General features: G+C 39.8%; 2 protein-coding genes and 1 long non-coding RNA gene across 5 annotated transcripts in view; 1 reads left to right on the plus strand and 2 right to left on the minus strand.

Moving 5' to 3' along the window:
* The window catches only part of LOC145421083 (uncharacterized), a 31,987-nt gene that overhangs the window by 12,691 nt on the left and 3,482 nt on the right, over positions 1-15,814 (plus strand). The window contains exons 3-6 of the long non-coding RNA XR_013902373.1: positions 107-361; positions 3,324-3,535; positions 7,987-8,241; positions 11,204-11,415. This is a non-coding gene — a long non-coding RNA (uncharacterized LOC145421083). The remainder of the gene's footprint in view (positions 1-106; positions 362-3,323; positions 3,536-7,986; positions 8,242-11,203; positions 11,416-15,814) is intronic.
* On the minus strand, positions 1,204-7,856 carry LOC113008334 (serine/threonine-protein kinase pim-1-like). Of its 2 annotated transcripts, none has more exons than XM_080290841.1 (9): positions 6,496-7,856; positions 4,268-4,510; positions 3,981-4,133; positions 3,765-3,859; positions 3,592-3,639; positions 3,270-3,488; positions 2,036-2,216; positions 1,779-1,949; positions 1,204-1,689 (listed from the first exon to the last, which is right to left on the minus strand). In XM_080290841.1, exons 1-9 carry the CDS (start codon positions 6,530-6,532, stop codon positions 1,598-1,600), a joined length of 1,239 nt encoding a protein of 412 aa, XP_080146967.1. In that variant the 5' UTR covers positions 6,533-7,856; the 3' UTR covers positions 1,204-1,597. The 2 variants fall into 2 exon arrangements, with proteins under 2 accessions (XP_080146967.1, XP_026001474.2); XM_026145689.2 differs by lacking the exon at positions 6,496-7,856 and adding an exon at positions 4,914-5,136.
* On the minus strand, positions 9,084-15,737 carry LOC145421082 (serine/threonine-protein kinase pim-1-like). 2 transcript variants are annotated; one of them, XM_080290845.1, is made up of 9 exons: positions 14,377-15,737; positions 12,148-12,390; positions 11,861-12,013; positions 11,645-11,739; positions 11,472-11,519; positions 11,150-11,368; positions 9,916-10,096; positions 9,659-9,829; positions 9,084-9,569 (listed from the first exon to the last, which is right to left on the minus strand). In XM_080290845.1, exons 1-9 carry the CDS (start codon positions 14,411-14,413, stop codon positions 9,478-9,480), a joined length of 1,239 nt encoding a protein of 412 aa, XP_080146971.1. In that variant the 5' UTR covers positions 14,414-15,737; the 3' UTR covers positions 9,084-9,477. The 2 variants fall into 2 exon arrangements, with proteins under 2 accessions (XP_080146971.1, XP_080146970.1); XM_080290844.1 differs by lacking the exon at positions 14,377-15,737 and adding an exon at positions 12,795-13,017.

Genomic DNA, 15,814 nt, shown 5'->3' on the forward strand with positions numbered 1-15,814 from the left:
GTGCGTGAACCGGAAATGTGGGAGGAAGTTGTGCCAGACCGGTATCTTTGTCAGCTGTCGAGCTAGCGTTTGAAGAGAGAGTCTCCCTTCTCTATTTACTGTGCAGAGCAGAGCAGCGGCGTTAAGGACGTCCTCGCCGTACCTGGGTCCATCAGGTCCTCCAGACGCGTGAGCAGTTTGGTGAGTTTCAACACTTGCTCCAGGAGCTGCGCCTGGATGACGGCCGATTTCAGCGATATCGCCGTCTTCCCCTCGCCCAGTTTGAGGACCTGCTGTCCCGCGTTGGTCCAAGAATCGCCCGCCTAGACACCGACTACAGGCGCTCAATCCCACCTGCAGAGCGCCTGTCCGTCTGCCTGAGGTTAGTAAAAGTGTTTAATACGGTAGTCCTTTATTGATACCTGTGCTAATATGCTAAACTATCGTTTATAGACCGCTAACATGGATGTGCTATGCCATCAATGAATGCCGTTGGTGTTTACTGATAGCAAACTGTGGTACGGAGACAACTGTTTATAATATTTCTAGTGATACTCGAAATGTCTCATCAAGTCCTGATTTAATTCAATTTATGCTGTTATCAGTGTTTGCAACGATAGCATGGCTGTGGTGCCATATGTATGCTCTCGGTGTTTGCTGATATCAAACTGGTATTAGGACCAATGTAGGTTAATCTTTGTAGTGATACTCACTCCTTTTTATTTAGACCTGGTTTAATTCTGGTATAGTTGAGTATTTGTATATAATCCCTGCAGCTGTCAGACTCTATAACAGGGGTCACCAGCCTTTATAAAAACAGAGTTAGATAAAACTGTGAACAGTTTGGTTCATCTTTAGTTAGATGGTTCTATCTTGATAAGCTATGTCTTCTCACAGATTCATTTTTCAAAAATATTAATGATTTAAGCAAGGAAAGGGCTACATGTCAGCATACAACTCTTTATTTCTATTAATGTCTTACTTCATTCCTACCTGATTGACATGTTTAGGAATTATGAGTGATTGGCTCACTGTAGTTGTAAAAGTTGCTACCAATCAAATTATGATATGTTAAAGTTAAAACAAAACACAACTGTTTAGTGTCATTTTTGTTGTAATTGATGTCTGGTTTGTTCTGTTCCCTAGTGATGGGTAGGGATGGGTACCAGTATCGCACCGGTTCTGACCCTTGAAATAGTAATAACACAGTATCCTCAGCAAAGATGAATTAAACAAGTTTTATTTTAATGGAAGTTTACTTCAAGTCTTCAGATTTTTACTGTCTTTTATTTGATTACTTTAAAGTATATGATTACATTAGAGTAATTAAATAAAGACAGTTTTGATGGAGCTCCTGACCCAGCCCAAGCTCTCTATGAAGACGAGGAAAAACTCCCCTGGGGGGGCCAGATTGACGGGAAGAAACCTCGGGAAAGCCCATTCAAAGAGAGATCCCCTTTCCTGGGATGGCTGGGGGGGTTACAGGAATTCCAAAACACTGAAATTTAAAGTGGGCCAATTAAAAAAATTATTTCCTGAAAAAAAGCAAGGTAATTCATACATCACACATAAATGATAACGTCTGAATTGTGTGTGTTTGTGTGTGTGTGTGATATGCTTATCTCAGCCACGTGTGATGCTGTAGCTCCTCCAGCGTCGGCCGCGTCTCCGGGACTTTGGTTAAACACGCGTCCAAGAAATCCCGGCAGTCTGGAAAGAAAGGAAAGAGAAAAAACATGAAGATGATAGTTCCAGTGGTCCAAGCCATCAGTCAGTCTTGAAGTGTGACGTTTTCTTACTTTTGGACAGATGTCTTTTGAATTTCAGGCGCTTTTTGAGGAAGCTCGTGGTGTTAAAGTCTCCCGCATGAAGCGCTTCGTACAGAACCACTCCCATTTGCCATACCGTGGTGGGTCCACACCTGTAGCAACTGCGCCCGTACCACTCGGGAGGGGAGTAAATTTCTGTACCTAATAAACAGACACAATTGCAATTTCTTCTAAAACAAAAGGCGAAAATTGTGACATCTGTGAAGAGCAAGAGCAGAATATGTTACCATAGAAGACGCGGTACTGCGACTGCTCCTTAACAAAGCAGCTCAGTCCAAAGTCGATGATACGAACACGCGGTACATCTGAGCCGGTCTCAATTAGAATGTTCTCACTCTTGATGTCCCGGTGAAAGATGTGTTTATCCTCCAGGTGCTTCGCAGCATCAACCAGCTGCTTCAGAATGACCTGGAAATAGAGCAGGGCGATATGACCAAAAATATTTATCAAGATATACATTTGAAAAGTTGCGATAACGATATAACTGACGATATAATTGACACTAGACAAAATACTTTACAACTCCACAACTATTAGTGCAAAAAACCCCATCAATGTATTTTCACTTAAACAAGCAGCTGTTTTTTTATGTCCATTAAAGTTATATAAAAATGTAACAGTGCAAATTCCTTGCTGACAGTTTAACCAAAAGGCATTTCCAGTGGAAATTGGCCGACATATCCTCAGCATAACCATGTATAATATCCACAAAACTTAAAAAGAGGTTATACACACACAATACGGTAATATAATGTTGAGGTGCAGTACGTATCACTCCGCGAGGCGCCTGCCTACGATAGCCGTAATGCTCCGACAATCCATCGAGCGGTGCTGCTTTGTAGCTTAGCAAAGTCGCCGTGTACATAAAATCGTTTTGAGGTCAGTAAACACAACCAGAATTCATACATAAGTCACACGGGATTATAAGGGGCACTGTCGAGTTTCAGAAAAATCAAAGGATTGATTTTAAGTGTGCCGTATTTTCCAAACAACACGGTAATAACGACGCCCCGCTAGCATTCGCTCCCAAAAATTGTGCTTTGTTGTGTATCTGACGGACGAAAGCTAAACCAGTTCCACACCACTAAAGTTGCAGCATTTTTACAAACCAGTTCTGGTTCATCCGTTTCATTCAACGATCCACTTTCGCTCTTCTCATTGTGCGTCATCGTTTTGAGGTCAGTAAACACAACCAGAATTCATGCGGCGTCACCGCCATGTGCGTATGTAAACAAAGGCACTGCGCATGCGCGTTTTACCCATATTCTATCGCGATATTTCATTTTCCTATCGTTGCCCAAAATTACCCCGGTATTACCGTGAATGGTATGATATAGCCCAGCCCTACCTGGAAACGATGAAAAAGACAATAATCAATCAATGGGTTAATGTTTCTCTAACACTCTGTGCTTTGATTGAATGATGTACAGTCTAAGACTCTTCTAAAGCAAGTCAACTTGCCTTGGCCTTGTCCTCTGGCAAAAATCCTCCATTTTCTTCTATATATTTATCCAGGTCCACAGCGGGGACAGGTCTCTCCATCACCAGGATCAGCTCTCTGCCAAAGTCAAACCACTCCAACAGAGACACTGGGGCTGATGTTTCCACTGATCCATCTGCTTCAGCTGCAAGCTTCAGCATGATGGCAACTTCCACTGACACATTCTTCCCGTTATCATCCTGAAATATTTCAACAAAGTGGATGATGAGGCACAGACGTTCCACAGGTGAACGCTGCATGCAATCCACTAATGTAAAAGCAATTCAAGTCTTGCATATTTACCTTCACTTTGCAGTACACTTTCCCCTTTGGGATGTGTTTGATGGCCACCTAAAAGACACAGGGCATTGATGAGCATTTCCTCAGTATGACATAATTAAAGGTGTAAAACAGCTTACGATATTATCCCTTATCTGCGTTACTGCCTGTCTTACTACCACCATCTGAACACTTACTGGTAAATGATCCTTTATGCGGTAGCCAGCAAACACTGCTCCACACCCTCCTTCTCCAAGCCGGTGCTCCTCCACGTATCTCGCTTGGAAGTCACCTAAACAGACAAACACAAATTGGGTTTTACTACAGCTGTCACACAAATTACTCTCTGCTGTACCCTAAATGTTCATTTTGCTCTTCACCTGAATATAAAAGCCAAGCTGCTTGCTACTTACGTTTCTGTTCAGCCACTGACTTTTTGGCAACAGTTTTGGTTTTGTCCTGGTCCACTTTCTTTTTCTTAGGTGGGTCCCTGGTGTCTCCCGCAGCTTTCCTTTTGCCAGCCTTTTTGTTTTTACTGCAGCTCTCTGAAATCTCTATGCTGCAGTCTGCAGATGTGGAAAACACCAAAAGCACGTCAGCTTATTAGATAATAGACACAAATATCTCCCAAACACTAATATCTTCAAACTAGCAACCAGATGTACACTTAATCTACCCCTCACTCAACTAATTAGCCTACCTTTACCAGTGTCCAACCAGGAAGATGCCTGCCCCTTGTCACCGCTCACATGGTCAAGAAGTTTACGCTTCTTTGCTGTGTTGGCTGTCCCCGCTTCATCTTGTTGGACCTTTCGCTTGACTCCCCTGACCACATGAGCATCTGAGCTGGTGGAAGGACCAGCCTGCTCAGTGACCCTCCTTCTTTTTATGGGGGTCGTTTTTTCAGGACTGGCCTTTCTTTTAGCCATCCTGCTCTTACAATCTATAAACAACAACAACACATTAGTGAAAAAGAGCGCTCGACATCAGGACTAGAAGGATTTTGATGTCACTGAATTTTTAATTAGTATTGCTTACAATATAATAACAAGTTTATCCTTTTGATAAAAAACACACCAACACGAGTCCATCTACTAAGTCTAGATACTGATGACACTTGTTGCTCTGTTTTCACTGCTCAGTCCAAGAATAAACTTGTCACATTATTTTACCAAAAGACAAAGTGCCCCAGTAACCTTTCTTTGATTAGACATGTTGCACTTAGGTTAGTTTCAATCAAAACCAGGATTTAAATCCTCTAAAAATGAATCGTTTTATACACAGAGCCTCAACATTGTTAGAAATGTCGATTCTGTTATTTGGGGGATTTTTTTTTTTTTACTTACTTTGATCTCCTGGATCTTTCTTATCTGCCTCAGTCGTAACTTTTCTTGTTTCCTTTTTCATCTGAATTTTTTGAGAACTTTTAAAATAGAAAATGTCACCTTAATGAGTGAATAGTCCTTCAAATGTCTGGATGCTTGACTTTTCTAACTAAGCTGTATAAGTCAGTTCTGTAAGTGAGCTTTAAAAGTAAACTCCGGAGACTATGGCAACACAACATTAGAACCTTGCCTTTTAGTGACATCACTAAAAGGCAGTGTCCCAAGTAGTTTAAAGAAAAACACTCTGGCAGACAAAGCCATAATATTTCATATAATTCAGTAATTTCACATTAAACTTTCTTTCATTATCCTTTCATTATTTGTTTAACCCTTTAAGACCTACCATAGAACCAAGTTCGCCAGAGCTTACTTTATATTTTTACATGCTGTAGTGCCATTTTTGGGAGCATTTCAAGTTGCTATACATCAATACAACTGTTATAGCCCATATTTTAATAATATGTATGCATTAAGTCCATAGTAACTACATTAATTGCAAAAAAGTGCAACAAACTACAAAAAAAATTGAAAATCGTTTTTGGTTTTTTTTAAATATATTTCTACTTGGAGAAATTTAAGAGGCTTATCCCTCAAAACTTTAAATACAAAAAAGTTGCAAAAAATAGTTTACAACAACAGGAAATTTATTTTGAGTGTCTTCATAGTTTTATTTTTGAGATACACCAATTTTTACATACTGCAGGAATAACGAAAAACAATCCTATGATGCAAATTTGCAAAGAAAACAGCATGTGCATCAAAATAAACTATTTTAAGCAGTGCAATTCGAGTTCTAAGCATCCCAGAAACTATTCAGAAAAGCATAAAGTCAAACATGACTTATAAAAACACCAGTATAGGCTCTTAAGGCCTACAAGTAAAAAACTACATTTTCCGCGAAAATGACGTCACTTCCGGTTTCGGGCAGGAAATGGTGGACATGCGATCGTTCGCGCTGACGTCTGTTTCAATGTGGGAAGTGTTACGAACAGCTGATCGGATCGGCAAAGCGTGTTTCTGGAATATTATGTTTTTGTTCCCGCAAGCGCTTTTATGCAATTTTTGCAAAGCTATATGTGTAAGGAAACCATGACCTAGGACAAGCCGATGGCATAAGATTTAAGTACAACTCTGGTTTCATATGCAAAAAAAATTATTGCGCTAGCTTACGCGGTTCCCGGTTCTACAGGGATTTAAAAATAGTTACGCAAAACAGAGCGTGCCTGCTCCGACCGGCTTTAAAGGGTTAAACATGTAACAATCGAATTGCATCTTTCCATTGCCAGCCATCTCATTTTGTACAAATCCAGCCAACTCTTCCAAGTTTGTGTATTTTTTAAACCCTTACAAGAATTGAAATGTGTCCCAAATATCTGTATCCCATCAGAGGCAAGTTTCCTAAAGGAGAGGTAGTAGCTGCTCCACCATAGGACCAGTAGGACCTCCAGCACACAATGAACACTTAATTAACATTAACACATTTATTAAAACACAATTTTAAGCAATAACCCTTTTCTTTTAGTGTGTTTCAATTTGTTCCTACCGCGCCATTGGAACGGTGTACTATCCAGTAACAGCATCCAGCTGGCAGAAGCATACACCTGCAGCAAGGAGAATCTACCAGGCAGGATAGCGCAGCGGAGTCATCAGATGAAGTGGTTCATCCAGCAGGAACAGGATACCAAAAGGGGAGAGAAAAAACACAGAAAGCATAGTCATGACTAACTCAGTGTCACTAACAGCTCATCTAGCAGTCTTAACATCATAAGGATACAGGCTGGTCCATATAAAAAATATTAACAGAAAAAAGATGTACTTACCTGGATGATTGAGCATGTATCAAGACAATGAGTCATTTACTTTAGTAAAACTGTAATGCAACAAGCACAAAAAATGGGCTGTAAAAAAAAGAAAAAATATCTGAACAATAGCACCGACTTTTAAATAGCAATCAAGCCCAATAAACAGTTTCTTTTGTTAAAAGAGGGGCCTAATGTCCTCCACAGTTATGTGAGATGATAAAGCCATACAGAAAATGATTACTTCAAGATATAGCTGCTAAAAGTCGTTCTACTACCGAATTATGTGTATGTATCCTCTCTTGATTTATTTCCAAAGTTTACTCACTTGATTTGGATTACTGAATGGAACCTAATCATTTTATTAATCTATACACACAGAAATAGCCACACAAACTAAATTAGTTGGTCAAATTTTATTCAGACACTTGTTGAAATAATCACACAATGTAGTCCTTCTAATGACAGCAACATACTGTTGTTAGGAGGTGGTGGGATTGTCACATGCAGTGAGCTAGCATGATTTACTTAAAGCTGATGTGATTCCCAGATTGGATGAACTATTTGCATTTTCCTCATCATTATTTTTATTTTTGTTTTCTGATTGCTGATTGGTAGTGGTTGCCAGAATTATGCTTTCGCTTAAAATACAGTGTTAGCTACTAGTGCCTCAATTTCTTGGTTGTCTAAGAAATTCATCCTATCAGAGCCTTCAAAAACAAAAAATAAAAACAAAAAATATACTTTACAAAACATAATTCCAATTAAAATAGTTAGCTGGGTAAAATGCCACATGTTTTATGTCATGGTACAGTTAGTGCGATTCTTGATTCTTATGATAAAATGTAATTATATTTTAATCCCACAAATCTCTTTTTTCTTTTTATGAGAGCTCACACACTTAAAGGATATGCCAAAGTCACACATTTTACAACAGCAACCTCATTTTATAAATGCAATACACTAAAAAACAAGGGGAATAAAAGCAAAACATTAACGGTGTGTTCACACTGAACGCGATAGACGCGAACGAAAACGCCCCAAACGCCCCTAATTTGACGCGTGCACATTCGCACCTCAACGCGTGACCAAGAAAAATCCATCGCGCCTCAAAATTGCATATTTTGACGTGCGTGAACCGGAAATGTGGGAGGAAGTTGTGCCAGACCGGTATCTTTGTCAGCTGTCGAGCTAGCGTTTGAAGAGAGAGTCTCCCTTCTCTATTTACTGTGCAGAGCAGAGCAGCGGCGTTAAGGACGTCCTCGCCGTACCTGGGTCCATCAGGTCCTCCAGACGCGTGAGCAGTTTGGTGAGTTTCAACACTTGCTCCAGGAGCTGCGCCTGGATGACGGCCGATTTCAGCGATATCGCCGTCTTCCCCTCGCCCAGTTTGAGGACCTGCTGTCCCGCGTTGGTCCAAGAATCGCCCGCCTAGACACCGACTACAGGCGCTCAATCCCACCTGCAGAGCGCCTGTCCGTCTGCCTGAGGTTAGTAAAAGTGTTTAATACGGTAGTCCTTTATTGATACCTGTGCTAATATGCTAAACTATCGTTTATAGACTGCTAACATGGATGTGCTATGCCATCAATGAATGCCGTTGGTGTTTACTGATAGCAAACTGTGGTACGGAGACAACTGTTTATAATATTTCTAGTGATACTCGAAATGTCTCATCAAGTCCTGATTTAATTCAATTTATGCTGTTATCAGTGTTTGCAACGATAGCATGGCTGTGGTGCCATATGTATGCTCTCGGTGTTTGCTGATATCAAACTGGTATTAGGACCAATGTAGGTTAATCTTTGTAGTGATACTCACTCCTTTTTATTTAGACCTGGTTTAATTCTGGTATAGTTGAGTATTTGTATATAATCCCTGCAGCTGTCAGACTCTATAACAGGGGTCACCAGCCTTTATAAAAACAGAGTTAGATAAAACTGTGAACAGTTTGGTTCATCTTTAGTTAGATGGTTCTATCCTGATAAGCTATGTCTTCTCACAGATTCATTTTTCAAAAATATTAATGATTTAAGCAAGGAAAGGGCTACATGTCAGCATACAACTCTTTATTTCTATTAATGTCTTACTTCATTCCTACCTGATTGACATGTTTAGGAATTATGAGTGATTGGCTCACTGTAGTTGTAAAAGTTGCTACCAATCAAATTATGATATGTTAAAGTTAAAACAAAACACAACTGTTTAGTGTCATTTTTGTTGTAATTGATGTCTGGTTTGTTCTGTTCCCTAGTGATGGGTAGGGATGGGTACCAGTATCGCACCGGTTCTGACCCTTGAAATAGTAATAACACAGTATCCTCAGCAAAGATGAATTAAACAAGTTTTATTTTAATGGAAGTTTACTTCAAGTCTTCAGATTTTTACTGTCTTTTATTTGATTACTTTAAAGTATATGATTACATTAGAGTAATTAAATAAAGACAGTTTTGATGGAGCTCCTGACCCAGCCCAAGCTCTCTATGAAGACGAGGAAAAACTCCCCTGGGGGGGCCAGATTGACGGGAAGAAACCTCGGGAAAGCCCATTCAAAGAGAGATCCCCTTTCCTGGGATGGCTGGGGGGGTTACAGGAATTCCAAAACACTGAAATTTAAAGTGGGCCAATTAAAAAAATTATTTCCTGAAAAAAAGCAAGGTAATTCATACATCACACATAAATGATAACGTCTGAATTGTGTGTGTTTGTGTGTGTGTGTGATATGCTTATCTCAGCCACGTGTGATGCTGTAGCTCCTCCAGCGTCGGCCGCGTCTCCGGGACTTTGGTTAAACACGCGTCCAAGAAATCCCGGCAGTCTGGAAAGAAAGGAAAGAGAAAAAACATGAAGATGATAGTTCCAGTGGTCCAAGCCATCAGTCAGTCTTGAAGTGTGACGTTTTCTTACTTTTGGACAGATGTCTTTTGAATTTCAGGCGCTTTTTGAGGAAGCTCGTGGTGTTAAAGTCTCCCGCATGAAGCGCTTCGTACAGAACCACTCCCATTTGCCATACCGTGGTGGGTCCACACCTGTAGCAACTGCGCCCGTACCACTCGGGAGGGGAGTAAATTTCTGTACCTAATAAACAGACACAATTGCAATTTCTTCTAAAACAAAAGGCGAAAATTGTGACATCTGTGAAGAGCAAGAGCAGAATATGTTACCATAGAAGACGCGGTACTGCGACTGCTCCTTAACAAAGCAGCTCAGTCCAAAGTCGATGATACGAACACGCGGTACATCTGAGCCGGTCTCAATTAGAATGTTCTCACTCTTGATGTCCCGGTGAAAGATGTGTTTATCCTCCAGGTGCTTCGCAGCATCAACCAGCTGCTTCAGAATGACCTGGAAATAGAGCAGGGCGATATGACCAAAAATATTTATCAAGATATACATTTGAAAAGTTGCGATAACGATATAACTGACGATATAATTGACACTAGACAAAATACTTTACAACTCCACAACTATTAGTGCAAAAAACCCCATCAATGTATTTTCACTTAAACAAGCAGCTGTTTTTTTATGTCCATTAAAGTTATATAAAAATGTAACAGTGCAAATTCCTTGCTGACAGTTTAACCAAAAGGCATTTCCAGTGGAAATTGGCCGACATATCCTCAGCATAACCATGTATAATATCCACAAAACTTAAAAAGAGGTTATACACACACAATACGGTAATATAATGTTGAGGTGCAGTACGTATCACTCCGCGAGGCGCCTGCCTACGATAGCCGTAATGCTCCGACAATCCATCGAGCGGTGCTGCTTTGTAGCTTAGCAAAGTCGCCGTGTACATAAAATCGTTTTGAGGTCAGTAAACACAACCAGAATTCATACATAAGTCACACGGGATTATAAGGGGCACTGTCGAGTTTCAGAAAAATCAAAGGATTGATTTTAAGTGTGCCGTATTTTCCAAACAACACGGTAATAACGACGCCCCGCTAGCATTCGCTCCCAAAAATTGTGCTTTGTTGTGTATCTGACGGACGAAAGCTAAACCAGTTCCACACCACTAAAGTTGCAGCATTTTTACAAACCAGTTCTGGTTCATCCGTTTCATTCAACGATCCACTTTCGCTCTTCTCATTGTGCGTCATCGTTTTGAGGTCAGTGAACACAACCAGAATTCATGCGGCGTCACCGCCATGTGCGTATGTAAACAAAGGCACTGCGCATGCGCGTTTTACCCATATTCTATCGCGATATTTCATTTTCCTATCGTTGCCCAAAATTACCCCGGTATTACCGTGAATGGTATGATATAGCCCAGCCCTACCTGGAAACGATGAAAAAGACAATAATCAATCAATGGGTTAATGTTTCTCTAACACTCTGTGCTTTGATTGAATGATGTACAGTCTAAGACTCTTCTAAAGCAAGTCAACTTGCCTTGGCCTTGTCCTCTGGCAAAAATCCTCCATTTTCTTCTATATATTTATCCAGGTCCACAGCGGGGACAGGTCTCTCCATCACCAGGATCAGCTCTCTGCCAAAGTCAAACCACTCCAACAGAGACACTGGGGCTGATGTTTCCACTGATCCATCTGCTTCAGCTGCAAGCTTCAGCATGATGGCAACTTCCACTGACACATTCTTCCCGTTATCATCCTGAAATATTTCAACAAAGTGGATGATGAGGCACAGACGTTCCACAGGTGAACGCTGCATGCAATCCACTAATGTAAAAGCAATTCAAGTCTTGCATATTTACCTTCACTTTGCAGTACACTTTCCCCTTTGGGATGTGTTTGATGGCCACCTAAAAGACACAGGGCATTGATGAGCATTTCCTCAGTATGACATAATTAAAGGTGTAAAACAGCTTACGATATTATCCCTTATCTGCGTTACTGCCTGTCTTACTACCACCATCTGAACACTTACTGGTAAATGATCCTTTATGCGGTAGCCAGCAAACACTGCTCCACACCCTCCTTCTCCAAGCCGGTGCTCCTCCACGTATCTCGCTTGGAAGTCACCTAAACAGACAAACACAAATTGGGTTTTACTACAGCTGTCACACAAATTACTCTCTGCTGTACCCTAAATGTTCATTTTGCTCTTCACCTGAATATAAAAGCCAAGCTGCTTGCTACTTACGTTTCTGTTCAGCCACTGACTTTTTGGCAACAGTTTTGGTTTTGTCCTGGTCCACTTTCTTTTTCTTAGGTGGGTCCCTGGTGTCTCCCGCAGCTTTCCTTTTGCCAGCCTTTTTGTTTTTACTGCAGCTCTCTGAAATCTCTATGCTGCAGTCTGCAGATGTGGAAAACACCAAAAGCACGTCAGCTTATTAGATAATAGACACAAATATCTCCCAAACACTAATATCTTCAAACTAGCAACCAGATGTACACTTAATCTAACCCTCACTCAACTAATTAGCCTACCTTTACCAGTGTCCAACCAGGAAGATGCCTGCCCCTTGTCACCGCTCACATGGTCAAGAAGTTTACGCTTCTTTGCTGTGTTGGCTGTCCCCGCTTCATCTTGTTGGACCTTTCGCTTGACTCCCCTGACCACATGAGCATCTGAGCTGGTGGAAGGACCAGCCTGCTCAGTGACCCTCCTTCTTTTTATGGGGGTCGTTTTTTCAGGACTGGCCTTTCTTTTAGCCATCCTGCTCTTACAATCTATAAACAACAACAACACATTAGTGAAAAAGAGCGCTCGACATCAGGACTAGAAGGATTTTGATGTCACTGAATTTTTAATTAGTATTGCTTACAATATAATAACAAGTTTATCCTTTTGATAAAAAACACACCAACACGAGTCCATCTACTAAGTCTAGATACTGATGACACTTGTTGCTCTGTTTTCACTGCTCAGTCCAAGAATAAACTTGTCACATTATTTTACCAAAAGACAAAGTGCCCCAGTAACCTTTCTTTGATTAGACATGTTGCACTTAGGTTAGTTTCAATCAAAACCAGGATTTAAATCCTCTAAAAATGAATCGTTTTATACACAGAGCCTCAACATTGTTAGAAATGTCGATTCTGTTATTTGGGGGATTTTTTTTTTTTTTACTTACTTTGATCTCCTGGATCTTTCTTATCTGCCTCAGTCGTAACTTTTCTTGTTTCCTTTTTCATCTGAATTTTTTGAGAACTTTTAAAATAGAAAATGTCACCTTAATGAGTGAATAGTCCTTCAAATGTCTGGATGCTTGACTTTTCTAACTAAGCTGTATAAGTCAGTTCTGTAAGTGAGCTTTAAAAGTAAACTCCGGAGACTATGGCAACACAACATTAGAACCTTGCCTTTTAGTGACATCACTAAAAGGCAGTGTCCCAAGTAGTTTAAAGAAAAACACTCTGGCAGACAAAGCCATAATATTTCATATAATTCAGTAATTTCACATTAAACTTTCTTTCATTATCCTTTCATTATTTGTTTAACCCTTTAAGACCTACCATAGAACCAAGTTCGCCAGAGCTTACTTTATATTTTTACATGCTGTAGTGCCATTTTTGGGAGCATTTCAAGTTGCTATACATCAATACAACTGTTATAGCCCATATTTTAATAATATGTATGCATTAAGTCCATAGTAACTACATTAATTGCAAAAAAGTGCAACAAACTACAAAAAAAATTGAAAATCGTTTTTGGTTTTTTTTAAATATATTTCTACTTGGAGAAATTTAAGAGGCTTATCCCTCAAAACTTTAAATACAAAAAAGTTGCAAAAAATAGTTTACAACAACAGGAAATTTATTTTGAGTGTCTTCATAGTTTTATTTTTGAGATACACCAATTTTTACATACTGCAGGAATAACGAAAAACAATCCTATGATGCAAATTTGCAAAGAAAACAGCATGTGCATCAAAATAAACTATTTTAAGCAGTGCAATTCGAGTTCTAAGCATCCCAGAAACTATTCAGAAAAGCATAAAGTCAAACATGACTTATAAAAACACCAGTATAGGCTCTTAAGGCCTACAAGTAAAAAACTACATTTTCCGCGAAAATGACGTCACTTCCGGTTTCGGGCAGGAAATGGTGGACATGCGATCATTCGCGCTGACGTCTGTTTCAATGTGGGAAGTGTTACGAACAGCTGATCGGATCGGCAAAGCGTGTTTCTGGAATATTATGTTTTTGTTCCCGCAAGCGCTTTTATGCAATTTTTGCAAAGCTATATGTGTAAGGAAACCATGACCTAGGACAAGCCGATGGCATAAGATTTAAGTACAACTCTGGTTTCATATGCAAAAAAAATTATTGCGCTAGCTTACGCGGTTCCCGGTTCTACAGGGATTTAAAAATAGTTACGCAAAACAGAGCGTGCCTGCTCCGACCGGCTTTAAAGGGTTAAACATGTAACAATCGAATTGCATCTTTCCATTGCCAGCCATCTCATTTTGTACAAATCCAGCCAACTCTTCCAAGTTTGTGTATTTTTTAAACCCTTACAAGAATTGAAATGTGTCCCAAATATCTGTATCCCATCAGAGGCAAGTTTCCTAAAGGAGAGGTAGTAGCTGCTCCACCATAGGACCAGTAGGACCTCCAGCACACAATGAACACTTAATTAACATTAACACATTTATTAAAACACAATTTTAAGCAATAACCCTTTTCTTTTAGTGTGTTTCAATTTGTTCCTACCGCGCCATTGGAACGGTGTACTATCCAGTAACAGCATCCAGCTGGCAGAAGCATACACCTGCAGCAAGGAGAATCTACCAGGCAGGATAGCGCAGCGGAGTCATCAGATGAAGTGGTTCATCCAGCAGGAACAGGATACCAAAAGGGGAGAGAAAAAACACAGAAAGCATAGTCATGACTAACTCAGTGTCACTAACAGCTCATCTAGCAGTCTTAACATCATAAGGATACAGGCTGGTCCATATAAAAAATATTAACAGAAAAAAGATGTACTTACCTGGATGATTGAGCATGTATCAAGACAATGAGTCATTTACTTTAGTAAAACTGTAATGCAACAAGCACAAAAAATGGGCTGTAAAAAAAAGAAAAAATATCTGAACAATAGCACCGACTTTTAAATAGCAATCAAGCCCAATAAACAGTTTCTTTTGTTAAAAGAGGGGCCTAATGTCCTCCACAGTTATGTGAGATGATAAAGCCATACAGAAAATGATTACTTCAAGATATAGCTGCTAAAAGTCGTTCTACTACCGAATTATGTGTATGTATCCTCTCTTGATTTATTTCCAAAGTTTACTCACTTGATTTGGATTACTGAATGGAACCTAATCATTTTATTAATCTATACACACAGAAATAGCCACACAAACTAAATTAGTTGGTCAAATTTTATTCAGACACTTGTTGAAATAATCACACAATGTAGTCCTTCTAATGACAGCAACATACTGTTGTTAGGAGGTGGTGGGATTGTCACATGCAGTGAGCTAGCATGATTTACTTAAAGCTGATGTGATTCCCAGATTGGATGAACTATTTGCATTTTCCTCATCATTATTTTTATTTTTGTTTTCTGATTGCTGATTGGTAGTGGTTGCCAGAATTATGCTTTCGCTTAAAATACAGTGTTAGCTACTAGTGCCTCAATTTCTTGGTTGTCTAAGAAATTCATCCTATCAGAGCCTTCAAAAACAAAAAATAAAAACAAAAAATATACTTTACAAAACATAATTCCAATTAAAATAGTTAGCTGGGTAAAATGCCACATGTTTTATGTCATGGTACAGTTAGTGCGATTCTTGATTCTTATGATAAAATGTAATTATATTTTAATCCCACAAATCTCTTTTTTCTTTTTATGAGAGCTCACACACTTAAAGGATATGCCAAAGTCACACATTTTACAACAGCAACCTCATTTTATAAATGCAATACACTAAAAAACAAGGGGAATAAAAGCAAAACATTAACGGTGTGTTCACACTGAACGCGATAGACGCGAACGAAAACGCCCCAAACGCCCCTAATTTGACGCGTGCACATTCGCACCTCAACGCGTGACCAAGAAAAATCCATCGCGCCTCAAAATTGCATATTTTGACGTGCGTGAACCGGAAATGTGGGAGGAAGTTGTGCCAGACCGGTATCTTTGTCA

The sequence above is a fragment of the Astatotilapia calliptera genome, chromosome 16 (assembly GCF_964374335.1).
Source record: "Astatotilapia calliptera chromosome 16, fAstCal68.1, whole genome shotgun sequence".
In the NCBI taxonomy this organism is placed as follows: Eukaryota; Metazoa; Chordata; class Actinopteri; order Cichliformes; family Cichlidae; genus Astatotilapia; species Astatotilapia calliptera.